The sequence below is a fragment of the Columba livia genome, chromosome 15, assembly GCF_036013475.1.
Source record: "Columba livia isolate bColLiv1 breed racing homer chromosome 15, bColLiv1.pat.W.v2, whole genome shotgun sequence".
Lineage (NCBI taxonomy): Eukaryota > Metazoa > Chordata > Aves > Columbiformes > Columbidae > Columba > Columba livia.
In genome coordinates, this window is record NC_088616.1 from 2,930,088 (window position 1) to 2,957,459 (window position 27,372).

Sequence of the window (27,372 nt, forward strand, 5' to 3'; positions counted from 1 at the left end):
CAGAGTCATTTTGGTTGGAAGAGACCCTCACGATCATCGAGTCCAACCATAACCCACCCCTGGCGCTGCCCCATGTCCTGAGAACCTCATGTCCGTCTGTCCAACCCTCCAGGGATGGTGACTCCAGCACTGCCCTGGGCAGCCTGTTCCAATGCCCCACAGCCCTTTGGGGAAGAAATTGTTCCCCACATCCAACCTCAGCCTCCCCTGGCGCAACTTGAGGCCGTTTCCTCTGCTCCTGGCGCTTGTTCCTGGGGAGCAGAGCCCGACCCCCCTGGCTCCAAGCTCCTTTCAGGCAGTTCAGAGATCAGAAGGTCTCCCCTCAGCTCCTGTTCTCCAGCTGAACCCCCAGGTCCCTCAGCCGCTCCATCACACTTGTGCTCCAGCCCCTCACCAGCTCCGTTCCCTTCTCTCAACTTGCTCCAGCACCTCAAGAGCTTTCTCGGCATGAGGGGTCCAAAACTGACCCCAGGATTCGAGGTTTGGGCTCCCCGGTGCCCAGCACAGGGACGGTCACTGCCCTGGGCCTGCCGGCCACACCAGTGCTGGTACCAGCCAGGATCCTGTGGCCTCTTGGCCACCTGGGCACACGCTGGCTCACGCTCAGCCGCTGTCACCAACACCCCCAGGTCCCTTTCCACCGGGCACTTTCCAGACGCTCCTCCCCTGCAGCGCTGCCTGGGGCTGGTGTGACCCAAGTGCAGGACCGGGCACTCGGACTTGTGGAACCTCAGACAACTGACCTCAGCCCAACACCCGCAGCCACGGCTCCGTCCCCGGAGTCAGCCCCGCTCCCGTGTGCTGCAATGCGCTGCTTCCCCCGGCGAGGCCACACGACGCGGCGCCCCCTGGCTGCCCGCCCGCCGGGCTGAGGCGAGGGAGGCGCGGGAGCCCCCGGCCCCTGCCCACCCCGTCCCGCTGCTGGGGTGTCCGGCTCGGCGCGCCGCTGCCGTCGGGCGGTGACCCCGCGGAGCTCCTGGCCGGACTTTGCCCGCTGCCCCCACGGCACCTCCCGCCGCCGCCAGCCGGGACGGGGCGCTCCGGGGCTCCCTCACACGCCAGGCGGGAACGGGGCTCTCGGCCGCTGCCCGCTGAGGAAACGCGGGGCCCGCCGGCGCTGAGCCCGGCCCGCGGCACCGAGCCGGCCCGATCCGTGCGCCATGGCGGGCGCTGCGTTGTGCGGCCCCCGCGACGGACCCGCCGGGCTCTGGGTGAGTGCGCGGGCGGGGCCGCAGCTCCGTCCCGCTGCCGGGACCCCTCAGGGGCCCTGTCCGAGCCGGGCCCGGGCCAGCGCGGGGAGCTGGGGCGGGCGGACCGGACGGTACAGGGTTCTGCCATCGCAGGCTGCTGCTGGCATGGACTTTGCCTCCCCGGGACAACTTTTCGTGCAAATAGGGAACAGCTCGAGGCTTTATCCAGTTACAGTGAATTTGATGAGAGTTGTGTGGGAGCGGGTAGTCCAGCTGCAGTGCTGGAAGAAAGAGAAGATCCTTCCCTGCCTGCAGAAGAGAAGCTCTGGGGAGACGTGATTGCACCTTTCTATACTTAAAAGGGGCTGATAAGAAAGATGGGGACAGACTTTTGATCAGTGCCTGTTGCAACAGGACAAGGGGTGATGGTTTTAAACTCAAGGAGGAGATTCAGGCTGGACATGAGGAAGGAATTGTCACCCCGAGGGTGGTGAGAGCCTGGCCCAGGTTGGCCAGAGAGGTGGTAGATGAACCATCCCTGGAGACATCCCAGGCCAGGCTGGACGGGGCTCTGAGCAACCTGAGCTGGTGAAGATGTCCCTGTCATGGCAGGGGTGGCACTGGGGAAGCTGGGAAGGGTCCTTCAGCCCAAACTATTCTGTGACATTGAAACTAGTCCTTTTATTGTCTGGTGAAAGTATCTGCTGACTGACCCACTACAGAAATACCTTTGAAAGGGCTCTAATGAGTTAATCAGTCCAGACTCACGTGGATTTCCATCCCAGAGGCTGATAAACTCCCATAATAATTTGTGATCCATTATCTGCTCCCTCTTTTCATCTAATGATTTCTGTCCCTAAGCCTTGGGACTCAAACCACCTCCACAAGCTGCTGAAGAGAAAATACCCTTGTCTGTTCATCTATAGTTGCTGTATTTTTAGTATTATTGTGTTAGCAGATGAGATCCAACTATTTGTTCAGTCAAAAATATATAAATGAATTATAAATACAGCTGAGGAAATGCAGTCGTGATGCAGTTTATGTGCTAGGGCACTTCTTTCCTGCTGTTCTCCATTACACCAGTCATTCCCTAGTGACTATTCTGATGGTTCTCAAATACTGATAATCTTTTTCATTCCCAAATTACTTACTGCACATTCAGTAAGTTTCCTCTCTTTTTTTCCTCACTAGTTGTGATACATGATGTCCTTTTTTTTGCCATCTTTTCCAACCTTTTTTTCCTCCTCTCCACTTCCATCCCTCTAAAATGCTGCTGAGTCCTTCCCCGCTCCCTGTATCACCTCACTCTGTTCTCCAGCAGCCCCTCTGCTGCCACTTTTTTTACACTGAAACCCTAAATCAAGTTCCTCTAACGTTGTCATAGATCTCACTTGTCGCGTTAGCAACTTGCATTAGTGAGTGGAATTCTGCATACGCTAGCTTTACCGTGTCATTTCTGTGTTGATTCTGTGGCAGGACTGGAATCAGACATGGTATACGAACACCCCAAGATTTACTTGGTGCTTTGAGAGGACAGTCATTGCTTGGATCCCATGTGCCTACCTTTGGATCTGTTTTCCTTTCTACTACTTGTACCTTCGACACAAAAACAAAGGCTATATCAGGATGTCCTACATCTTCAAAGCCAAAATGGTAAGGGTGAAGGATGGGGTTTGATCCTAACATTATCATAACTTTGATACAGAACTTATTTTTTCCAAATCATTAACTCTTTTCTGATGATCCATCTCTGTGTTTGCTTTGACATTTAATCCCTCAGTTAAAGTGAGGCGAGTATAAATCAAGTAAAGCTTTAGGAAGAAGGGTTGTAAGATCTTCTCTCCTGTATTTGCATTTGGTTCCATGCTGCTTCCCGTGACACTCTCCATCCCAAACCTGCTCTCCCACGTCTCCAGTCTCACCGCCCAGCCTTCTTGGAGCATTTGATTCAGTATCGCCATTTCACTCCATTCCAACATGTGTTTGCTGTCTCTGCCCCAGGTCCTTGGATTCATCTTGGTAATACTGTGTTTTTCTAACACCTTCTTCATACTGTGGGAAATAAGCCAAGGAATCCCACGGGCTCCAGCATTCTTCATTAGCCCTGCCGTGGTGGGAATCACAATGGTAATTCTTTGATTTTGTCTGCGTGTGGCCCAGCTTAGCCCTTCTGGGTGGATAGTGTATTTCCCATGTTTCTCTCATCTCTGAGCATCAAGATTGCTGATGGGGAAATGTGTTTTGTGAGGTTCTGCTGGGCTTTGGAGCTGGGGCAGAGCACTGGGTCTGCAGCTGTGGTGCAAAGCCTTGCGAGCAGTGTACATCTAGTTTCTCGTAACCACGGTATGCGATTTAGCGTGGTTTAGAATGAAATGGGGTTTCTGTTCAACGCAAGTGCCTGTCCTTCCCCACTGTCATTGCGGCTTCACAGCATAGATCCTCCCAGCCTGTCGGCCCACTTGTAGTTTTGTTACTTGCCTTGTAGTTTTGTTACTTGCCCTTTCTGAAGAGACATTCTTGAGTGCAAAATTGCACATAATGCTTTTCAATTTTTGCCTTTTACAAACAATACTGCGGCTCTGAACATCTTGAATTTTGGGGCAAGAAACTAACTGATTTTTCTCTATTGTATCCGTTAATTTGATAATAATGCTCATCATTCCATTACCAGCTCTTTATTTGGACACATTTGTACTTCCTCGCAGATCCTTGCCATGTTCCTTACCCAGGCGGAAAGAATGATGGGCATCCAGTCTTCAGGCATCCTGTGGATTTACTGGCTGCTCTCGTTCATGGCTGCAGTTGTGATGTTTGTTTCCAAAGTCCAAAATGCCCTGGAAAGAGTAAGTGAAACCACGTACCTTTCATGTGCAGGGGTACGAAGTCTCTAAGCAGCAGAGCTCTTTTTGCCACATTAATTGTGAGGTGAGAACCAAATTCCTCTCTTAAAATAGGTGCTGAGAAAAATGATTGGTGACACTTTGTGATCTCCATCCATATTACCCTTTAATACAGACAGTGTGGTTTTCTGAGAGCTCAGCAGACTTCATGTATGAATAGAAGCAAAATGAACATAATAGCTGTCACAAAAACTGATATATTCTACATTTGTATTATTTGGATATTTGTGGTGAATGTTTCTTTGTGGAGGATTGCTGGCTGGGTTCACACATCTTACACAGGCTTACTGTGAATGGCCTTTATTCTCAGGTGAACAGTTGTACCTTTCCATCACACAAGGAATAAACAAAAGTTAATGTTACCTGTGTGTTTAAATGGTAGGAGAAAATATGGGGCCACTAAACAAAAGCCAATTGGGAACTGCTTGTTCCTGCGGTGTTGAATGATACTCAGGCACCAGGCCTCTTGGTAAATAACACTTTGCCACTTCTTGGTACCAAATATAGTTCCAAAAATATACTCAGACTTTTTCCATGTTTTTTCTCTTTGTCATTCACAAAACTCCGTAGACACACCATTTATTATAAAACCTGGCAGCTGCTTTCTTACATCAACAACTCATCCCACTGGGTGGGCAAGGAGCTTGTATCCCTCAGAGCACCCGAAGTTCCCTGAATAACAATGCAATGTGGTCATCCAACTTGACTAGACTGCAATAAGCCTCCGATCAAACCATCACTATAAATAATATGTCAATTATTTAGCATTTTCTGGTATTCCAGTTTCAGGAATTACCTATTTAAGTGGCTCTACATAACTACACTTTAAATAAATGCTTCAAACCAAAACTCAGAGCTTATGGCTGATAGAACACGAGAAGCCAGCGTTCTCTGCTGACTTCACGTGAAGGTTCTTACCTCATTCTTAGCAGTTTTCTGTTTCATAGGGCTTCCTGGAAGACCATTTCCACCATGTCACAACTTACCTTTACGCTAGCCTGGTGCTAGGAGAACTCGTGTTATTCTGCTTAGTTGATCACCCTCCCTTCTTTTCTAAAGCTGTCAACCACCCTGTAAGTATAACATAGCTGTTCATAACGCACTGCTTCCCTCAAACAGGAATTTAAATTTATGGGGACACACAGGAACATGAGTATCTGGGAGATGTAAGATGCATCGTTCTCTATAAAGACCAATGGTTTTAAAAGGTAACCAGCAAAATATGGGATAACAGTACTCTGTCTCACTATGTGTTCTTTGGAAAACCAAAATCTTAATGCTCAATCCATACTCATGTTTATTTTTTATTGAAACCAGTAGATAGGGCTCACATTGCTTTCCTGTGTAGCAGAACTCTGTTTGAGGTGTGAGTATGGCGGAGCTCGGTGCTTCAGAAAATAAATGTCTTTGGGTATGAGGAATTAGATTATTTCTTCCCCCATTTAAGATGTTATTCAAAGTCTAATTTTCCAAAATCTCCCGATCCCATTGATCCTCCACAATTTACACTGTCCAGGTCAATGAATGGAGTGTTTGTAACTTTTTGTTTGTTTTTCCTGGGGAAGCACAAAAGGGAATTATATTCATCTGGCACATGCCTTTTCTATATATAAATATCACCTGTGTTTTTTTTCCCATCAGAATCAGTGTCCAGAAGCCAGCACCTCTTTTCTTTCCAAAATTACATATTGGTGGTTCTCTGGGTAAGAAAACAAAGAAAAAGATGTGGTTTTGCTAGAACATCAGAAAAAAAAACCCAGCAGCATAAGCAAAGGTGTAGATGACAGCCAGTAGGAAATAGCTCAACCCCTGAGTCAGCTTATGCAGTGAGGATTTAAGTTCTTTCTCTGGGGACTTGAAGTATTCTCACAAGACCAAATTATGGAAATTTAACTTACTTTTCTCACAGTAGTTCAAAACACAAATTAGTGAGTCTAGATAATTCTCTTCCCCCTTCCAACTACCCTTCCAATCTTGAAATAGACCTCAGCAATCTCAAAAAATCACTGTATACCAACCGCTGCCTGCCAGACCTTCCTGTAACAAACGCTGGGCAAGGGGAAAATAACAAATGAGGACACGGGCCCAGACTCTGCTCAGCATTTGGGAGAAAAGCGATTACACACCTTGGCCTAATAGCCACAATGATAAGGACTCATCTCAGTTTCACTGAGCCACAGAGGAAGTTAAACTGAGCTTTATCCCCCACTGCCCAAGACCCAGCTCTCAGTAAGGACTAGAAATTGGGGTTTACTGCCAAATCCTCATTAAGTTGATGGAAGAAAGCATAAGAATTTGAAGCAAAGCCGCTGTTCCTAAACACTCATATTTATTCTGGGAAAGGATAGTCCTGAGCAGTGTTTTATTTAAATCCCTATGTGCTCACTGTGGTGCACTAACTGAAAGCCCGTCTGTTTTGAAAACATTACATGCACAACAAGTTCCCTGTGGTCCCTTGCAGCAGTCTGTGTGTCCCCAGGCTCGTCTGGAGAGGCTGGCGGCAGTCCTTGGGGACAGATCACCTGTGGCCAGTGAGGAAGGAGGACTGCTCTGAAGAAATTGTTGCCTGGGCTGAAAGAGAGTGGCAGAAGTGTCGCAGCAGAACCCAGCAGTGAGTACTCGATCTAGAGTGTGTGTCAGGGGCTCAGCTGGGCAGTTTCTCTCTTGTCTTTAAGATGATTGCAGCAAAGATGCTCACAGGTGCTGTGTGCCATCTCAGAACAGGCTTCAATCCCTGCTGTTCCCCATAGAGTGCTAGACAGGATGCCTCAGCACACAGTCCAGCTCTGAACATAAACTCTGCTAGAAGCTTCCTACCTGGACAACAGAACAGTTGAAAGATTCAATCCCACTGAATTATTTGTCTGTTAAACAAGAAGAAGAAAAGGATAGTGTACATAAAATGGTCCAAGTAACACCCTGCTGTGAAAACCTGGGGGTCTTTAACCCCCTCAGTGGGTGAGTTCCTCTGTGCAAAATCTGATTTAAAGTGTTGGAATCTGCTGGAGAACATCTTTCCAGCCCTGGAAGCATGGAACTGTAAGGTTTTTATGAGAGGGAATGTTTTATGTTGAACATTTATACTGGTCATGGCATGAGACCCACTGTGAGGTATTGACTGAGTTTTGAAAGCGTGAGATTCCCAAGCTTTCTCCAATTGTATCTGGCTTTCTCACTGTTTTTTTCTTTAGAAAAATGGAGTCTGCTACATTTAAAAAGGGCCAGAAGAGAGAAACAAGAACAGCAGAAGCTGAAGAGACAGAGGTTCTACTACAATCAGAGCAAAGTCAGAGTGGGCCCTTACTGAAAGTGTTTTGGAAGATGTTTGGAACCTATTTCCTTCTCGGCACTGTCTGCTTAGTTATCTGTGATGTCTTCTTGTTCTCCATCCCAAAGTTACTGAGGTACATGCAGATTCGTCATGTATTTCCATCACACATACAAGGCTGCTGTGTGCCTGAGCTCACACAGAGGTGTGTGCGCCAGCGCCCACAGAGGTGCACACACAGACACTTAAATCTCCTCTTGCTGATCGAAAGAGCTCGATTATCAGTTGTGCTAAGCCCACAGTCCGCTCAGTGGGGAAAAAAAACACCCAAACCACAGTCTAAACCTGTTCACGCTTTCTCCATTGCTGTATTCCACCAGTGGAAAGGACGGGCTGCACTGAGCCTTTTGACAACTTTATTAGAACAGGAGTGAGGTATTCGATGGTTCTACAAATCATTTGCGCAGGTTGCCAGCCACTTGCTGTGCTCTTAAGGCTCCGCATTCCCTGACTAATTATAAAGAACATGTCTCTGCATCCTACACATCTTAAATAGCTTCTTTAGTCAGTTGACTTAGTCAGTAATGCTTCGTAGATTGTGTTGGTACAACACACACCTGCTTTACAGAACATTTTCAAGGGCAAAATCACTTCTTAGTCATTAAGAAAAGAAGTTCTAGAAATGTCAATGACTTCCTTAGATTATGGCTCCCAATTTGCATATTTCTGACAAATTCACAACATTCAGGAGCCATCCTTAACACTGGAAAAGATGTTCAGATCAGATCTTCAAAACCAAGAGTCAAAAATCAGGACATTATAATACATAGAGCAGTGAGCAGTTTTTCCAACACTTTTGTTATTTTACTGATAAATGTAAGTCAGAGAAAATACAGAAAAATCCCTGATATTTCTGCATTTTTGTGTGTCTGAAATTTCATGAGTTCTACATGGATTCATCAACATTTTGCTCCTGTCTCGCAGCCTTTTCCTGCAGTTCATTGAAGATCGAGAGGCACCCAGCTGGCACGGCTATTTCTATGCCTTCGCTATGTTCCTTTTGGCTTGTCTCCAGACTCTGTTTGAACAACGATATATGTACATATGTCTTGTTCTGGGGCTGAGACTGAAAACCGCAGTCACGGGGCTTGTGTACAGGAAGGTGAGTCTGTAGTTTCCTTTTCAGCCTCATTTTTTTGTAGCCCTACATTAGGAATTATGACATTGTTGGTACATTGTTCCTAACAGTATCAGGGGAGATGCTATTAGAAACTACTTTTAGGATGTAAATCTGTGCTATATTTATCTCTCAACAGTATTTGGGAGGTATTTTACTATTTGTTTCTCAGAACTTACCTCTGAAAAAAATCCAGGTAAAGGACAGAGGAAAAGCAATATAAGCTTTCTTATGCTGTAGATTACGGTTGGAGAAAGGAATAAATTCTTCATCCTAGATTGAAGTCACATATCCCAGGGAACAGTGTGTTTTCAGTACCTACGATGTGACATTTTTCTTCATCTCTCTTTTTTTTTTTTCCTTTCTTTCTAAGGAAAATAAACATGTTTGATTTTTGGACCAAAGCTGTAATGTGATGATGCCTTTCCTTTCTTCTCTACCCTGTCTAGATCCTACTTATGTCAAATGCATCAAGGAAAGCAGCCACAGTAGGTGAAATTGTTAATCTCGTATCTGTTGATGTCCAAAAGCTAATGGATCTGATTATCTATTTTAATGGGACCTGGCTTGCTCCTATTCGGATTATCATCTGCTTTGTCTTCTTGTGGCAGGTAAAAGATGATGGCAATACTTGTCAATCCCTTTCTATTCTAGGTATCAAAGGAAAAAGGAGCTTTCAAAATTCTGCTTAGAGCTTTGCCAGTCTGGATAAACTGAAATTGCCATATTTTTCTTAGCTCTATAGCATAGTGGATTCGCTTTTATTTTTAGAAGATATTTTCATTGATGTAGAATCCCTACCCGATCCTTCACTTCATCTTCTCACTGTGTATTCAGCATTCAGTCTCTTTTAGGGAAAGAGTGTGTATGTGGTTATTCTGAGCTGACTGATAAACTTCTGCCCCAGATTTTCCTGTCACTTCCCTTTTCAACCAAAATGTGGTGGCCTGGTGCAGGCTGAGAGTCCAGTTCCGGAGCATAAAGGGCAATGGACTGAAACAGCAACTTGAAATACCTCATCCTGATTACCTCGGGATCGGTGAAACTATTTGAAGCAAAGTTCTATGATATTCAAAAAAAGTATTGGAGACATTGAGTTTCATAGGTATTCGGCAGTTTAGCACAGAGAAAGGAAAACCTGCATTAAAAACAAAGGATGATAATGTAAAAGATCCTTTTCCCCCTAGATCAACGTATGGCATTTTCTCAGCAGGAGAACCCCCTATTTTAGTCCCTGTTTTTAGCATCACACCAAATGGCATTCTGAGCTGATTCCCAGGAGCTTCCCAGAGGCCTTGAAGATTTTCCTTTGGGAAGCAGGATGTACTGTGCCTGTGCTGGGCAGGATACGGTGACCTTGGAAAATTAGTAGCCATGCTGTAGGCTGCCGAAAAATCATCCTCCCCTTTCTAGCGATGCTGACGGGCTGGATGTGGTTGCAAGTAGCTGGAGCATAATTAACGCTTTCTGTGCTAGTGCTCACAGACCATTTGCATAGAGAATACTTTTATCTCTCTTTATATATCAGCACTCACCTCTCTAGCGAACATCTGCAGAAAGATGTAATTAAACCACAAGAAACAAGCTCTCCATTTTGATGTACAAGTCATGATGAACCCTGGGATCCAAGAGCTGTCGCAGAAGTCTGTGACACAGTATAATGCCACCATTTCATCTCACTGGTTGATGTAAATTCAGACAGCTGGGTTATTTATGCTGCAGGAATAGTTTGTTGAGGGTTTGGGTTTGTTTTTTGAACAAAACCTGGTTTTGTGTGGGTCACTTCCTGATGCCAGCCACAAGGTGTCCTCCGTAACACAGCCAGGGACAGAAGGGAAGACAGAAATGACTTGGATTGCCAGCTTGCTCCTGGATCGCTTTCAGCACCAATCTAGTTCCTAAAAGGGAAGCAAATAAATTCAGCAGAGCACGATGACAGGAGTTACCCTGCCTGGCGAGTTAATGATCCACAGGGCTCAGGGAGCACAATTCCCAGGAAAGGCAAAGGCAAGATCGGAGTAAAACCTTAGCCATGGGGGATGTTAGGCCTAAGTTCAAGTAAGAAGGAAGATGAGCAAGGGCGAATGGAAAACAGTAATTTCTAGTGATCAGCAGAAGTTCTTCCTTTTTCCTTTTCTCTCCTGGCAGCTTCTTGGCCCATCTGCCCTGGCTTCGATTGCTGTATTCCTTTTTCTTTTGCCTCTGAATTTTGTCATCACCAAGAAGAGGAGTCAGTTTCAGGTACATTTTGCCTCATAAAAATGAAGTGCTTTACTGACTTGAATTAGGCAGGACACTACTTTTAAATCTAAATTAAAGGCTGCCATGCTTTTCCAGGAGTGGATCACAGGGAACCCAAGGCTACTGATTATTACAGTAGGCATGTTGCAAAAAAAAGAGTAGTATTTTATTGAAGCGTATCAGTAACATTTGACATCAAGCAATAGCTTCATATTTATTATTCATGCTGACTGTGATGGTCTGCAGGAACACAGAAGGATTCAAAGCCCGCAGAGTTTCTTGAAGTTCAGAGTAAGCTCTTGCATATTCATTGTTTTACCTTGTTTGCCCACCTTTTCTGTGTTTTTTTAATGTATTGCCAGTAAAAATAAAGCTCTGAAAATAAAAAACAATTTCCCAGCCTGGCAGATTCATAAGCAAAACAGTATATGCAGTTCAAGTGCAGGGAAATTTATTCAGAATTCATAGGCAGGAATAAGGTGTTTTTAAACACCTTTTAAACTTTTTGACCTATTAAATTATGAAACCCCAACATTTATTACAGGAGACCCAGATGAAACATAAAGATGAGCGGGCCAAACTCACCAATGCCATTCTCAGCGACATTAAAGTAATTAAACTGTATGGCTGGGAGAAAACCTTCATGGAGAAAGTGCTTGGTATCAGGAAGGAAGAGCTTCAGGCCCTGAAAAGATCTCAGATTCTCTTCTCAGCATCTTTAGCTTCTTTCCATTCCTCAACTTTCCTGGTGAGTGGTTCATCTTCCTACATAAAACATGTGCTATTACTTCCATTTCTCCTCCATCTCCAGAGTCTCGAGGAAGGGGCCTGTCACGCTTGAGCCATTCTCTTCCCCATCTGAAGCTAATAGTTTGCTTTTCCTCTGCTCCCTTTCAGATTGCGTTTGTCATGTTTGCTGTCTACACACTGGTGGATGACACGCACGTCCTGGATGCCCAGAAGGCCTTTGTGTCTTTAACACTGATCAACATTCTCAACACTGCACACTCCTTCCTGCCGTTCTCCATTAACGCTGCTGTCCAGGTTAATTGCAGATTCTGTTCCTTCTTCTCTGGCCATAACTGGTTTTTTACACATCACCACTAACACGTAAAGGTAGGGATTTCTTAGGGCTTTGAATGTCAGGGCTATTTAATTGCTGTTATGAAACAGTAAAGTGCAAGGACTTGCAGGTAAAAGCACTTTGTAGTATTGTTCTTCAGAAAGGCTCCATATGAAAGTCACCAAGAACAACTCTTAAGTCTTTTGAGGCCAATCACAAGCACCATTAGATCTCAGCGGTGCTTCTGGTTCTGTCTTTAATCACATACATCAGAATACATAAAAATCTCCATAGGAGATCGGTGGGAACCCTGCTAGCACAGAGAAAAGCAAGTCATTGTCCTCTATGAAACTGGGAAATTGCACTTCGCTCTTGCACCCCAAGAAGATTCTCACAACTCTTCATGTACAGAAGCAATCCCTGAAAAGACTGTAGGATGAGTTGGAGAAAAAAGTGCTAGTTTCACTGTGTGAGCAGAAGAGAAAACCCAGGGAAGAATAAGGTTTTTTGCTACGCTACGTGGAAATAAAGGCAGTTAACGTAAGGAAGTGCTACATTTGTCCATTCAAGCATACAGCATCTGAAACATACAGCATCTGAAACCAGTTTGGGTTTTAGCTCCCTTTCTCTTAGAAATCTTACTCTTTTGTGTGGTTCTTCATTTCAGGCCAAAGTTTCTTTAAACCGCTTAACGGCTTTTCTGAATCTGGAAGAACTGAATCCTGAGAGCTCTGGCAGAGACTCTTCTGGCTGTGGTGAGCTTTTGTGTCAGCGCTGTTGTCTTCTAAGAAGAGCAGCTTCCATTGTTCAGCTCCCACTCTTAGGGTGCCTACCGCAGTCAAGAGAGAAAGATGTTTGCCCCTTATTGTCACTTTGTCTCTCAGCCCTATTTATTCCTAGTGATGAAATCTAATCTGGTAATTAACCCCTTCTTTTCATACCTAGGGTTCAATTTATGTAATATAAATACACACTGAGACATAAAGACACATAAATAGGGACCTTTCTGTACCTACCTTTGAATTTACAAGTGTTCTGTTTCTTGTCATATTTTAGTACAGGCAAGTATCACCATAAGAAATGGGACTTTTTGCTGGAGCAAAGAAACTTCTCCTTGTCTTAGAAGGTACAGACTTACCTTTAGTCATTTCAGTTCTTTAGGTTAGGGTGGATGCTGAATGAGCTAATTCCTTAGGGCCTAAGTGACACTAGTTTGGAATATCTAGAGACTTCTGAGTTTGCTTCATATGTAATGTTGAATTCTGAAAATTGTGAAGTCAGACAAAATGTAATCTTGCTTTCATGCCTGGGAGCACGTAAATGGGAAAGTGCCTGTAGCTGGATGTTGCCTTAATATATGGAGACCACTTTCTTTACATTATTTTCTTGTACAAATATGAAATTACAGTAATTTAAGTCAAAAAGTAAAATTGATAGTATACTGACATTATATATGACATCGCTACATGCTTATTTCAAAAGGCATTGCAGTTTTAGAGAAGAAACAGTGTTGAAAAGTTCTGATGCTCAGGAATGTTTTGCATCCAGTGCCTTGGGCTAGTCTGTCTCCACAGTGGGGACCTGGGCTTGAAACTCAGGTAGGACTGTGGATGAAGACTTTCTGGTTGGAAGTGTCTTTGCAGGGAAGACTCCTGTTCTGCTGCAAAAACTCAGCAGGACAGGAAGAGTAACTGTGCCATTGAGGCCTCAAGTAAGAAATGAGGGGGTTTTGTTGATACATTTTTATTACTACAGGACAACAGCAAGAATTTGGGTCATTTTCTTTTCATGAAGTGTATCTAAAAAGTGATAATAAACTAACATATTCTCTATAGGATAGATCTTACCGTGCCCAGAGGTTCCTTGCTTGCTGTAGTTGGCCAGGTGGGTGCTGGAAAGTCCTCCTTGCTGTCGGCATTACTGGGTGAGCTGGAGAAGACGGATGGCTGCATGTCCATGAAGGTGAGGCTTCCCCTGCACGTTTGCTTCTAATTAGGCTGTCTTTAGGAACAGTGTGGTCTTAACCAAGGCATGAGATACTTCATGAAAACCCATTTTCTGCTGAATTTTAACAAAGGCTGTATGTAGCAGCCCACAATTATCCAAATATGCTTAAGACCTCCTGGATGAGCCTGGTGCTTGGGAATGGGAATTGGAATGGGACTTGAAAGATGCAGTTCCATTTCTCACTGGAGTGACCTGAAGCGGCATCCTGGTAAATCACGTCAGATACTTGCACTGCTGTTGCCTCCTCTGTAAGGTAATGAAAGTGCAGACTCGTGTTTTGCAAAGCTCTCTGAGACCTGTCAGTAGTGATGATCATTCCAGATTTCTAGAAATCTTACTGGGAGAGTTTTTCTTCAAAGACAGGTTCCCTCAGTGTCAAGCTGAGCTTATGAAGATTGGTGACATTCCTCCACTTCCATTTTTATAGGACACAACAGCTTATGTCCCCCAGCAAGCCTGGATACAAAATGCTTCGGTGGAAGATAATATTCTCTTTGGGAAAGAGATGGATGAGACATGGTTCAACAGAGTGATAGATGCTTGCGCACTGCAGCCTGATTTGGAGAGCTTCCCTGCGGGGCGGAAGAGTGAAATAGGAGAGAAGGTATTGGCTTAGGTTCATATTTTGGCCGACTTTTCCACGACTAGTATTGGGTGTCCTGCTTAAAACACCCACAAAACTACCAAACTTGCAGGAGGCAGGTGCTCAGTAATTCCTGAAAAGTCAGGCCATGATTTAATGGGGTCTGAATCCCATCTCCTGGCAGTTAACCTAACCAGAGATATGAGAGGTGCTGAAGACAAAAAAAAATCCACATCATTGTTGGGTCCTCTTTTGCAGGAGAGTGGTGCTGCTCAAGAGAGTTTGCCTCTGCATCTCAAGAGTCCTATTTTTTGGCGGGGGGGAAGAAGGGAGATGAGAGAGAAGCACTGATTTAAAAATAAGGAAGTCATAAAACCTCAGTGTAAAATTGAACCAACAGTTGGCAAATGTGCTATATCTTTGGAATAAACACTATCAATACATTTTTTCTATAGGGAATAACTATATCGGGAGGGCAGAAGCAAAGAGTGAACCTTGCTCGTGCTGTGTACCAGAAGGCTTCGATTTACCTGCTAGACGACCCGCTCTCGGCTGTTGATGCGCATGTTGGACAGCACATTTTTGAACGCGTTCTTGGACCCAACGGCTTACTGAAGGACAAGGTGTGTTATAAATCCTGAACTGTAAAAGATTGCAAAATGAGTGGGTTACTCACTTTAGCAAAGGCTCCCAAATTCTTTTTCGCTAGCGGCAGCAGGTGCTACCGGTAACAACGGTGGCAGCGGAATGGGTTCTGCAGCCCAGAAGCACATGGCAGCCCTGCTGGGAATTACCTGGGAGGAGGACGACTGAAAAGTTAGGGGCTCCTGCAAGACTGCTTTTATTCTCATGCAGTCCACATGTACAGTTCCAGCCTTACTTCACAGCAAGTTTATAGTTCTTTGGTTTTCCATCAGCATTATCCGTCTCCCTTTTTGAGATTTACTTCTAGTATAGTTAGGAAGAGCTGTCTGATCTCTTCCAGCTCACTGCGTCTTATCATAACATCTAATCCCATCCCTTTTGAGTATCTCAGTGACACCTCTATAGTTCTCATCACCCAAATGGTCATCACTTAAAATTCAGTCTTGAAATCCATCTTAAACACTTCTCTGCCTTTCTTTTTTGTGTTGGTTGTGTTTTGTTATTCCATGGTATTTCTCTGCTGTCAAGCGATCTGGGTAATAAATGTGATTACATGAGAAGGGATGTTAGAGCAGCTCTGTTTGTTTTATGGCATAAATTACCTACAAATACTTCATTCAGTTTCACATTGTAGAAAGAAAATAGATAATTTATTTCATTAGAATATCCAATTCAAACAGATATGTCTGTTGACAAATACTTTTTTCTTTATGTGTAGATTTGTTGCAAGTATCAGAATGTAATTATCACATTGAAGCAAAAATACTGACAAAGAAAGAGGGTATCAGACTCCAGGACTCAAAGGGCTTGGTTGTATACTAGAAATATACGACATACCAATTTGTTATCTAGGGGAAAAATTACTTCTCTTACATCCTTTCCCACATACAATTATCTGTGCAAATATGCTCAGAAATTTAAATGAAAAGGAGCTGTACTCCAGTTCCATTCAGGGTGATGACATTTTCAGGCATTTCATTCTGAAATACTGGTATCAGTGATGATAAACTTGACCTATTCTTCAATTAATGTCATTCTACTTAAGAGCTTCAGCCTGAGGGGAAATCAACAGCATGGAACTGGTCAGTGAGCCAAGCAGAAGGTCCTCCTGCACACTGGGTGTTCACCTGGAACCTCAAGCTTCTGTTCTCATTCTCTTTTGTGCCATGCATGACACAAAGCAGTTGCTTCAGCCCTCTGCTCCCATGTTCTGCACTTTCAGAAGTGGCATAAAGCTGTGCCACGGAGATAAACCTCATCAGAGACAGAAGTGGTAGGAATAAATAACAAAAATGTCTCCACGTTAGTAAAAATCACAGCACACACTGAGTACACATCTGTCTTTAGAAGACAGCTCGGGAGAGCAGGGAAACACCAGCACAACTGTAACGGTCCCCTCTTCATTCAAGCAGACTCGTGTGCTGGTGACTCACACAATCAACATTTTGCCTCACGTGGACAACATTGCTTTGCTCGTGGATGGAAGAATCTCAGAAATCGGTTCCTACCAAGAACTTTTACAGAGAAATGGTGGCTTTGCAGAATTTCTTCATTCACACATCGCTGAAGAGAAGGCAGGCACTAGTTTTCCAGGTAACCCAAATGAGTTGGAATCATTCTTACTGGGTCTCTCAGTCAATTGTTTCCTTCATATTATACTTAACATTAAAGAGCTGAGGGGAGGGGATCTGCTGCTGTTCACACTTGGGATGAGGGAAAAGAAAACAAAACTGGGAAAGCCAGTCTTAGATTTGTTCTGCTATGGACATTTAAGGCAGAGATCCAGTCACAGTAAGCTGGCACTTTATGTGTGAGGATAAAATATGCCTGCCAAATTAGCTGACTCATCACCTCAAAACTGGTTCTTGAATAGACAGTTTCATCTTAGTAGCCAACAATCATGCAGTAAACAGAATTATGCACTATATGTGCTATTCTTCAAGCTTCACCTTGATATTTCTACCCTTAGAAACAATCCTTCGTAATGAATTTTTCCTCCGTATTACCAGTGTCTCAAAGGCTATACAGGACAAAACGAGATTCTAAAGCATTTAGAAAAAGAATGCATTTATTTCACAGCTATGGGAGATGCCCAAGGCACCATCACCTCTAGAAATGCTCTGTCACAGGAGGAGCTCTTCAGGTAAGTTTAAAGCTGCTTCTGACACGTAGAACTTGCTCCAAAAGCCCATATGAGCCTACGTGGGGGCTCCCAGTGTGAGACAGGTTTGGGATTGATCTGTAAAATAATAATAAGAGCAAACAACCTCACTCAAGAATAGATAAGAAACCGCTCTTGGATGGGGCTGTTGACCAACATTTTCTCGTTTCACAAGGAGCTGGGATTTGTTCAGAGCTCCCATCCAAGGCATGTCGATGCATTTGCTTGCTGTTCACCTCCCCACAGGGCCGGAAGGTCCGACTCACATCAAAGCTGCCACAGCTGGCAGAGGCTTAAAGCCTCTGTCAACAGCCCTGGGATAAATATGGACAACGGTTGGGTCGTTCTGGAGGATCCCAAAAACCGCAGGCCTCAAACCAGATGTGAATATAGGGGTGGCTGGGTAAAGATACCCAGCTTTAAAAGCCTCATTGCCTCGGCTAAAAATGGAAAGGTTTCATTTGTTGGTTTTGTTTTGTTTACAAAGGGACAATTCAGTCGAATCTTCTGCCAGGGGAAGGGAGCCCGTTCCGGTCAGTCAGGACCGCACCACTGCTGCAGCTCCTGGAGGAACATTAACCAAGGGAGAGAAAACTCAGCCTGGCAGGGTAAGCACAGCACATTCCTGTACCAGCAAAGACACGTACCGGGGGTTTATAACCCCCTCATGGCAGGAGAGCAGCTCCTGCCCAGTGTGACTCCAGGAAAGTCAGCTGAGCTGTATGAGCTTGCCCTATAATTGAGAAAAAGTCATTTTAGTATTATTTTACTTGGCACCTTCTCCGCAAACTGTTTCTCCCTGGATGCCCCGATCTAAGCACTGGTTCCAAAATAGGAATAATGCACATACATTGCAGAGAGTACATTATGGAAGTCAGGAAACTAAATAATTCATGACCACTGAAGGAGAGAGACTCTGATTCAAGAACTAACCTGAGGGGAAAGTGCAGTGAGGCAATCAGGGCATGGTGGTGGTAAGGGACAGAACAGGACAGATCACAAGGGACTTGTAGTTTTGAGTCCGTCCACAAACTCTTGAGGCTGGTGGGGAGGAGTAAAGAGGCAGCAGACATGGGATTCCAGCTCAGAGGAGTCAGGCAGGGATGAGTTGTGTGCTCAGGGCACACCGCAGCAGCATTATCACGTGGGGAGGAGAAGAAGAATTGAGGCTACACTCTGGTGGTGAGAGGAGATGAGAGTGAGAAGGGCGACACGCCAAAGGAGGCAGCTCCAGGCGCGGATCTCCTCACCTCTGCCACCAGCAGTTACTCACAGAGTCAGGAGCATACATGACAGTTGTCACTCACACCCACAGCAAATGACAACCACTGCCTAGTGTAAGCCAAGTCTTACCTGCCTTCCAGCAGTGACACGAACCTACTGCAGTAACATTCATCAGCTGATAATAATCACTCATTAACACCATCGATTTACTTAAGTACAGCTTCATTATTCATCCATGAGGAAAACAGAAAAGGAATTAACATGGTTGCTATGGCTCATGGCATATAATCAAGTAATAAATCATTCCTTGTTTTGGAGCTGCTTTTCCTTGCTAACAAGCTTGATCCTGCCAACCTCTCCTCCTGTTTTCTCCCAATTGTTTCACTCCAGGTTAATACTTCGATTTACGCAGCCTACCTGAAGGCGACAGGCTTTCTGTTGTGTGCATACATCATGCTGCTGTTCACGTGTCAGCAAGCCGTGTCATTTTCTCGTGGTTACTGGCTCAGCATGTGGACAGACGACCCTGTTCACAATGGGACACAGCAGCACACAGAGCTGAGAGTTGGAGTCTTTGGTGCACTAGGAGTCGTTCAAGGTTCGTGGAACTCGCTCACCTAATTGTTCTCTGTATTTCCATCTCCCTTTCCCATATCCAGGATGTTTTCTCAGAATATAAACAAGTGCATACCCTTGGGCTCTGACCCTCCAGGGCCTTTGGCACCAGCCCTAAAAGTTTGGCGTGGGACCTGAAACTACAGGCTCTGACGCAAAGAGAGGATTTCTAAGGGATCTCAACAATACTTCCAGTGTTACTGCCTGAAATTCTACTTCATGGTATGCTAGAAGTATTCTCCTGTGCCTTTCAGCAGACCACGAGGAATAGTGTCTTCCTCTGTATTTCCTGCTGGAACTAAATTACCTGAGCCCGTATAAAACATTCAGCAATGGAAGAACAATGACATCCTTATTTTTCCATACTGCCCCCTTGTATCCAGCACCTTTTGCATGCCTCTTTTCCTCTCATTCCTTTCCACTCCTCCAGTATAAATGAACCATATCCAAGGGCAATTGGCAGCTCTTCTCCATGCTGAATGAAATCTTGGTTTAAGCCTTTTGAGTGTAAAGAGAGAGGAAAAAAGGACATTGTGGATTTCTACATTTCTTTCAATCTTTCTTTGTAAAAATACCCACAGTAGTTCTTTGGGTCACTCTAATAAAAAAAAAAAAAAAAAAAATTGTTTTAAGACAAATCAGATCCGGAAACATCTCAGCCCAAGTCAAAAAGATTGAGAAAGCTTTGAGTGAGCTGAGAAGAGTGGGAAGGGCTGGATACTGTTCTGTGCCAACAGTGAACCGAGAGGCAGGAAACCTGAAACGTTGAGTAACTCCAGGTAATTCCAGCCACACTCATTTTTTGAAGAATAAAGAATTTGTCCAGTGTGTTTAAGCTGCTGAATCCGTGGCCCCCATCATGCTCGCTTGGAAGGTCTTCTGCCCCTCTGTGACTGCCCTACAGGGTGCTTTACCCTGCAGCTCTGAGCCTGGGCTTAACGGCTACCAAAGAGAAAGTCAGTGCCTTTCACTGGTAAAGCAGTTACAGCACAGAGTGAAAATCATGATCTCGCGAAGGGGAACTCCAAGGCAAGTTTGTTCAGAGCCAGCGACAATGACTGTTTTTTTATCTTACAGCCCTTGGCAGGTTTCTTTCAACAGCAGCAGTCCTTCTGGGTGGCGTGTTAGCATCGCACAAGCTGTTTCTGCAGTTGCTGAGGAATGTCATGAGATCCCCCATGGTCTTCTTCGAGCAGACACCCATCGGAAACCTGTTGAACCGTTTTGCCAGAGAAATGGATGCCATTGACTCCGTCATCCCTGACAAGCTGAAGTCCTTGCTGGGATTCTTGTTCCACCTGCTGGAGATCTACCTTGTGATTTTAGTGGCTACACCCATGGCAGCAGTGGCCATAGTGCCCTTGACTGTGCTTTATGCTGCGTTCCAGGTAGGAGCTCACGGATACGCAGGCAGCAGAGGCTGAAGCAGTGTGGCTGTGTCCCTGCAGAAAGCCTCCTTCCTTTTCTTAGGACACTTGCAGAAACTAGTTTCATCATCAGGAATTGCATCTGAACAAGGAAATGTCAGTGGCACTTCCCACATCACCTCAGCCCTCCAGAGCATCCCAGAGACCTCACAAAGAGGCTTCTGCTTTCCTGATGTCAGATCCTACCTAGAGCTACATCCCTTGTCTCCACTAGTGTACACGCAATCATATGAACACCAAAAGCACTTATCCTTTTCTCCAGAATTCCTACACTGCTTTTTAATATATCCATAGCATGCTGCGCAGATCTGCCATTGCGCTCGGAAACCTCAAATGCTTTGTCAGTTAAGCTGAACGTGAGGGAAGGGCAAGAAAAGGTGTAAGTACGTCTCTGTTCTCCAGCAAGCAAAGCGATGGTCTACGGGAAACACAAGTATGAATTTAGAGGCTTTGCAAGTTCAGAGCACCCTGGCTGCTTTGCGTTAACTAACCATGGGGTTTTTCTTAATGAAGGTAGGACATAACACAAGCAGAAACACTACCTCACCTTTAAAGGCCATCTCCTCTACCTGTGCATTAGGTTATATAAGACTAAGATATTACATGCTCTTGCAGTTGTTGAGACCTTCCCAGATTTTCTGTGGAGCACGTCCATGGAGGCATAAACCTTATCACTTCTTCCCTTTCCCTTTGCACCAGCACTTCTATGTCAGCACCTCCTGCCAGCTGAGGCGTGCAGAGGCTGCCAGCAGGTCACCCATCTACTCCCACATTTCAGAAACGTTCCAAGGCAGCAGCGTGATCCGCGCTCACAAGGACCAGGAGCGATTTATCTTGAAGAGCAATTTTCTAGTGGATGAGAATCAGCGAGTGTGCTTCCCGGGAGCAGTGGCTGACAGGTACAAATCTGCAGCGTGAAAGAAAATTATAGTTTACTCTTCATGGCCTCCGTGTTGGTTGACAGCAGCTGAACATGAGCCAGTGTGTGTGCCCAGGTGGCCAAAAAGGCCACCAACGTCCTGGCTTGTATCAGGAATAGTGTGGCCAGCAGGCCCAGGGCAGTGACCGTCCCTGTGCTGGGCTCTGGGGAGGACAAACCTCGAATCCTGGGGGCAGTTTTGGGCCCCTCGTGACAAGAAAGGCCTTGAGGTGCTGGAGCGAGTGGAGAGAAGGGAACGGAGCTGGTGAGGGGCTGGAGCACAAGTGTGATGGGAGCGGCTGAGGGACCTGGGGGTTCAGCTGGAGAACAGGAGCTGAGGGGAGACCTTCTGATCTCTGAACTGCCTGAAAGGAGCTTGGAGCCAGGGGGGTCGGGCTCTGCTCCCCAGGAACAAGTGGCTGGATAAGAGCAACCAGGGCAGGACAAGGGCTTTATAGCTGCTCCACAAATGTTTTGCAAAGTAATCACAGATTCTCTTGGGAGAAAGGAAGAGGGGACCCAGCAACAGCCCTGTGCTCTCTTCCTCTTGCAGGTGGCTTGCTACAAACATGGAGCTTCTGGGCAATGGCATCGTGTTGTTTGCAGCACTGTTTGCAACAATGGGCAGAACACATCTCAGTCCGGGAACTGCTGGCTTCTCCATTTCATATGCTCTTCAGGTAACTCAGTACTGAAGTAACACCATGCTTGCATTCTAATTTCTGCTACCATTTTCATTTCTAAGAAATCATGAACTATTTTTGTGGCTTTCTAGATGCCTTCTCCTACCAAACCCTGCTGTCATTGCTGAAACCCAGAGCATCTAGGGCACGTGTGCAGTTAGAGAATGAACCTCAAACACATGCAGCAGCCACTTTTTCCTCCTGTATCCGAGCTCAGACTTCAGTCACAGCATGCTCTGAGCAACCAAAGTGAGGTCTTGAGTGTGTCTTATCTGCTTCTAGACTAGTTACACAACAGCCTAAGAACCAGCTACATCATCTTTTAGCATCCAAGCCAGTAGCATCTCATTCCCTGTAAACCTGCTAAGAGGGAGAGCTGGCTAGGCTCTTTAAACACAGCTTCACAAACTCTCACTAGGATCCACGGTTAATTTTTAGCCTTTTAAGGGGTGATTTCTCAAGTAATTAGCTGATGAGGAAGTCTTTACAAATAAACACTAAGATAAAGTACCAGGTACCTCACAAGCACAGGTCAAGACTTAATTTATCTGCTTCTGTGTCCTTCTGGCAGATAACTGGTGTTCTGAACTGGATGGTGCGTGCCTGGACAGACATAGAGAACAGCATCGTTTCTGTGGAGAGAGTGAGAGAATACACAAGGACTCCTAAGGAGGTAGATAACCATCTACTGACCCTGCTAGCAGAGGGGAACATCTCTGCAAACTACACTAGTAACTTTTCTGTTCCACCTGGAGAAAACCCCTAGTTTTCCCCTTCTAAAAGGCCACTTATGCTTCCTTTAAAGCGCTGCAGCATTTGTTTTTTATCCAACTGCCCAGGCTTGTTTTGTAACCTCTGATCATCGTTATTTCTTTCAGACAGTTAAGCATTAGATTGCCATTAAAATAGCTTCACTTGGTAACACTCATGGAACGAGCCGTATTTTCTGCCCATATTTGGAGCAAGTATTGTGCGAGCTCAGATGCGACTCTGATAACTGATGGCTGCCAGATAGCCTTTAGCCACAAGAAGTCTCCAGTGCAATCATTCCTGTTCTGTAATCATCAAAATTATTTCTCCATATGCTGCCCCAAGATTCTACTAAAGGAGACTTTCACAGTCCTGTTTACAGGAGCCTATAAATATTTTTTATTGAACCACTCAATGTCAGAATTCTGACACGCAAACAATGTTCACCCCCATTTTCAGTTAAGATGCGTGGTCTCTTTGCATGGAATAAAAAGTCAGCATTTGCAATGTGAACGTTGGAGGCCTTTTTCTCTTTTAGAAACAGTAAATAGATCAGAGGAATTTGGGACAGATGTCTTCGTTTCAGTATGGCCACTTGGTTTGGTAATTTAAATCAGCTGTTTACAGTGCTGTTTGTTTTCATCCATTTAGGCACCTTGGACTTTGAGTGGCCAACTTCAAGATCGAGTTTGGCTCACTGAAGGGAGAATTGAATTCAGAAACTATAGTTTGCGATACCGGCCAGATTTGGAGCTGGCACTGAAGCACGTCAGTCTCACCATCCACGGGCAGGAGAAGGTGAGCAAAGCCCCTGTTTCAGGAGCGCTGCAGAGCGTGCCCGGCGCTTTGCAGCCATCAGACGGGCACAGCCCCTGCCCTGCACCCAGCTGCAGTAACTTGTAAGCGTGAAGCTGCAGACGAGCCCGTCTGTCAAACCGCTCACCTCTTCCTGCACGCAGCAGCGCTTCCAGGATTGCTGCGCACACCAGGCATCCTTCTGAGTGAAAGTTCATGTCACAGAAGGTGAGCGGAGTTACCGCGAAGGAATTTCACTTTTTAAATCTCATGCCACATCAATGCCCTGTTCCAGCTGCTCTTGTGGTTATTCTCGCTAAAGGCTTTCCAAGATTCATTTTCATACAAAACAATTACAAACAATAAATTTTCCCTTTAAGGATGTATCGCTACACTATGTGAATCTTGAACAGCGCTGAAGATTTGATCCACACAAAGCTGTCTCTATTCAAAAGCCCAAGAGGAACTACATGATGGGTCTGGCCAACTGTGGAAAACAATCAACACCAAAACCAAAAGCTTTCCATTGCACTTTACAGATTGGCATAACTGGGAGAACAGGAGCTGGGAAATCCACTCTTGCTGTGGGTTTGCTGCGATTAGTGGAAGCTGCGGAAGGGGCGATCTTAATCGATGGACTCGATATTGCTCAACTAGGTCTCCATGACCTTAGAACCAAGATAACTGTCGTTCCCCAGGTATGAAATTAAGTTTCCAAAATGCTTCAGCCCCTGTCCAAGTCTTAACATCTCAGAAGGGATTAGAAAGAATCTGTGAGAGGAGGGACATAAAGAAATTTCCAAGTTGGAAACGACCCCATGCTGTGGTTGTCTCCCAGTTCAGTGTAACGTCAGCCACAGGTTTGCACCCAGGAAGGAAAACCCAAGAGCTCGTTTTTCTAGCCCATTTCAGGACTTGTTTGTACTATCTCTGTGCTCAGGATCCAGTTTTGTTTTCTGGCTCCCTAAGAATGAATCTTGACCCGTTAAACCAACACACTGACGCAGACATCTGGACAGCGTTGGAGCTGACTCAGCTCAAGAACTTTGTTGCAGCTCTGCCGGAGCAGTTGGAACATGAATGCACTGACCAAGGGGAAAACCTGAGGTACCGCATCTGCGGAAACAGCGGCGGGGCAGGGCCGGGGCCGGGCCGAGGGAACAGGCAGCCACTGGGAGTCTGACTCAGTAAGAAAAAGAAAAGGGTACCCAGACAGCAAATTGATGCGTTATTGTCCTGTTTGGCAGCATGAAATCAAATCATAAGACACCACGTGGAAGAGCTAGAGACTCGGTTGCTGCGGTGTGTTTGTGCAGTACCCGAAACACCGGAATCGCATTCCCAGTGCAGATCTCCTGGGTGCTAGAGCAACACTGCATTTCCGTGGGCTGTTCGTACTGTTACCCGCAGTGTCACCAGCCTCAATCACCCTTGCAGGGAAAGGGAACTATCACCTTTTCATTAGTTTTCAAATCAATCACTTATTCTGACTTCAGCAACTACTGCTCTCCATTTACCATCCCTCTTCTCACCTGCAGCGCTGGTCAGAAGCAGCTGGTTTGTCTGGCCAGAGCACTTCTGCGGAAAGCCAAAATCCTCGTGCTGGATGAGGCCACAGCAGCGGTAGATTTAGAAACTGACCTTCAGATTCAGGCCATGCTGAGGACTCAGTTCAAGGACAGCACCGTGCTAACAATAGCTCACCGGATTAACACCGTCATGGACTGCGACAGGTAACGCCCCCAGGCAGGCAACCTGTGTGAGCACAACAAACCACACAATGGCAGCGAACAGCTATTTCATTTCTGTCCTCTCCCTGTTCAACCCCAAAGCTTTAGAGACTGCAGGAGCTGCCTGACACCAGCTAGGCACCAATAAATTAACTGAAAATCATTTATTCGCACATGATACATCTCATGCTGTGTCATACTCCTTTATCCCCCACTGACAGCAAAACCACGGCTACAGCACTTTGCTTCATCTTAAAGTCGTGAAGCTAAAACACACTCATAAATCTTACTCCAGTCTCGGGTGCCAAAAATCGCTTCTCCCACAAACTCAACACTCAAATAGTTGCTCATCTGAAACCTGTATCTGTCCCACAGCTGTTTCCCAGCTGAAAACCTTGGGTGAATAACAAGCAGGTACCAAAATTTATTATAGAAATAACTAAGAGTAACAAAGTTTGTTAGAATTGCTGGTGTAGCCCCAAGCTTACACTTCTGTTTTCATATTCACAGGATTTTAGTCTTGGAAAATGGTCGGATAGCTGAATTTGATACTCCGGAACGCTTAATAGCTCAGAAGGGACTGTTCTGCAGCCTGATGGAAGAATCAGGCCTTGCATAACTCACTCATGGCAGAGACCGTAATGCCACCACCACCAGGAATAATTGACCTCGTAATTGAGTTGTTACCTTGGTTTCACTCTGAAATGCCTGATGCTCAACCAAATCTCGTTTGAGCTGTAACCGCAGTGAGTAGATGAAAAGGGATGACTTAGGATACACGTTATTTCTGTAAGAAACACAGCAATTCCGTTTTTGTTATCTTTCCAGATACCAAACCTCACTATTCTGCTGAAAATGAGCCAGTCAGAACTTAAACACCTTGTTCCTCTTATGCTATAAAAGCAAAGAGGCTAAAAGACCACATCATGTAGGACAATGGGCAATGGGTTCAAGAGGTTCCACTTAAAGATGAGAAGAAACTTGTTCCCGGTGAGGGTGGCAGAGCCTGGCCCAGGCTGCCCAGGGAGGTTGTGGAGTCTCCTTCTGTGCAGACATTCCAACCCGCCTGGACACCTTCCTGTGTAACCTCATCTGGGTGTTCCTGCTCCATGGGGGGATTGCACTGCATGAGCTTGCCAGGGCCCTTCAACCCCTCACATTCTGGGGTTCTGTAATCATTTTTGATTTATGCTATAAATGGAGCCCAAATACACTGCCATGCTTAAAGACTGCACAAGTTATTCTTAAAAGCCAACAAGGTTTTATGGAGAGCAAACAAGAATTTACCTGGTAGCGAGCAAGCTTACGTGTGTACAGCTTGCCATGAGTTCCAGGCAGAACCAGTTCAGTCCTTCGCCAAGACCTGCTCACCTGGGCACCGTTCTTGCACCATGTGGTGAACCCCGGGGCAGCAGGGAAGCACTGACCCCCCAGAGCAGCTCTGGGGAGGGCAGCGGGTGGCACTGGGACACCCAACTCACTTCCCGACCTGCTGGCTCAATCCTGGTTTTCTCCTCAAGTGCAAGTTCACTCCCGGCACCGTGGAGCCTCTGGCACGGTCGCTTCAGATGGTGCTTCAGCAAACCACAACGGCCCCCAACAGCAAAGCTGAGCTGCATCAGAGCTGTCCCCACGGCCCTCCTCAGGAATCACAACAGGACACTGCGACAAACAAACCACACTGTGAGATGCTGCTGTTTACCGAGACTTTTGTTAAAAGTTTTCTAGAAAGCTGAAATAAAAATAGAATCGAGTATTGAAACGGCTCCCCTTCAGTTAGCCAAAGTAAATACGGTGTAAAAGGAGTAGTGGGGAGGGGATGGGAAAGGTCAAACTGGCCGGAATCAGCTCGGGGCAGCAAAACCCAGCGGTTCCTTCTGGCACAGCTGTTTCATCACCTCTTCACCCACATTAGGAGCAGTGGGCAGTTTCTCTGGACACATGCCCAAGGTACCGAAGTCCAACACCTGCTGCCATACTGGTGCTCAAACACC

General features: G+C 45.6%; 1 protein-coding gene and 1 long non-coding RNA gene across 4 annotated transcripts; one reads left to right on the forward strand and one right to left on the reverse strand.

Moving 5' to 3' along the window:
• The first annotated feature begins 744 nt into the window (after positions 1–744).
• On the forward strand, positions 745–27,372 carry ABCC6 (ATP binding cassette subfamily C member 6). The gene is made up of 31 exons (XM_065030702.1): positions 745–1,211; positions 2,667–2,843; positions 3,192–3,317; positions 3,896–4,033; positions 5,038–5,163; positions 5,732–5,793; positions 6,570–6,701; positions 7,282–7,494; positions 8,343–8,520; positions 8,985–9,146; positions 10,684–10,776; positions 11,321–11,524; positions 11,674–11,820; positions 12,507–12,594; positions 12,896–12,965; positions 13,675–13,801; positions 14,274–14,450; positions 14,885–15,052; positions 16,487–16,667; positions 17,154–17,217; positions 17,723–17,843; positions 18,850–19,057; positions 20,152–20,462; positions 21,201–21,400; positions 21,974–22,100; positions 22,675–22,776; positions 23,505–23,651; positions 24,188–24,346; positions 24,589–24,755; positions 25,187–25,381; positions 25,889–27,372. The coding sequence occupies exons 1-31, from the start codon at positions 1,161–1,163 to the stop codon at positions 25,995–25,997; spliced, it is 4,530 nt and encodes a 1,509-aa protein (XP_064886774.1). The 5' UTR covers positions 745–1,160; the 3' UTR covers positions 25,998–27,372.
• On the reverse strand, positions 8,648–15,689 carry LOC135575489 (uncharacterized). Of its 3 annotated transcripts, XR_010466310.1 has the most exons (5): positions 15,224–15,689; positions 14,960–15,071; positions 13,687–14,418; positions 12,482–12,668; positions 8,648–10,433 (listed from the first exon to the last, which is right to left on the reverse strand). It is a non-coding gene; the product is annotated as an uncharacterized LOC135575489 (long non-coding RNA). The 3 variants fall into 3 exon arrangements; XR_010466309.1 differs by having other exon boundaries at positions 14,960–15,689; XR_010466311.1 differs by lacking the exon at positions 12,482–12,668 and having other exon boundaries at positions 14,960–15,689.

What these genes read in the sequence shown, in the direction of transcription:
- ABCC6 (XM_065030702.1), top strand. Translation starts at nt 1,161, where the DNA reads ATGGCGGGCGCTGCGTTGTGCGGCCCCCGCGACGGACCCGCCGGGCTC. An exon ending in AGAGTGAAATAGGAGAGAAG is followed by an intron (nt 14,451 to 14,884) that starts GTATTGGCTTAG and finishes TTTTTTCTATAG; the next exon opens with GGAATAACTATATCGGGAGG. An exon ending in CCATTTCATATGCTCTTCAG is followed by an intron (nt 22,101 to 22,674) that starts GTAACTCAGTAC and finishes TCCTTCTGGCAG; the next exon opens with ATAACTGGTGTTCTGAACTG.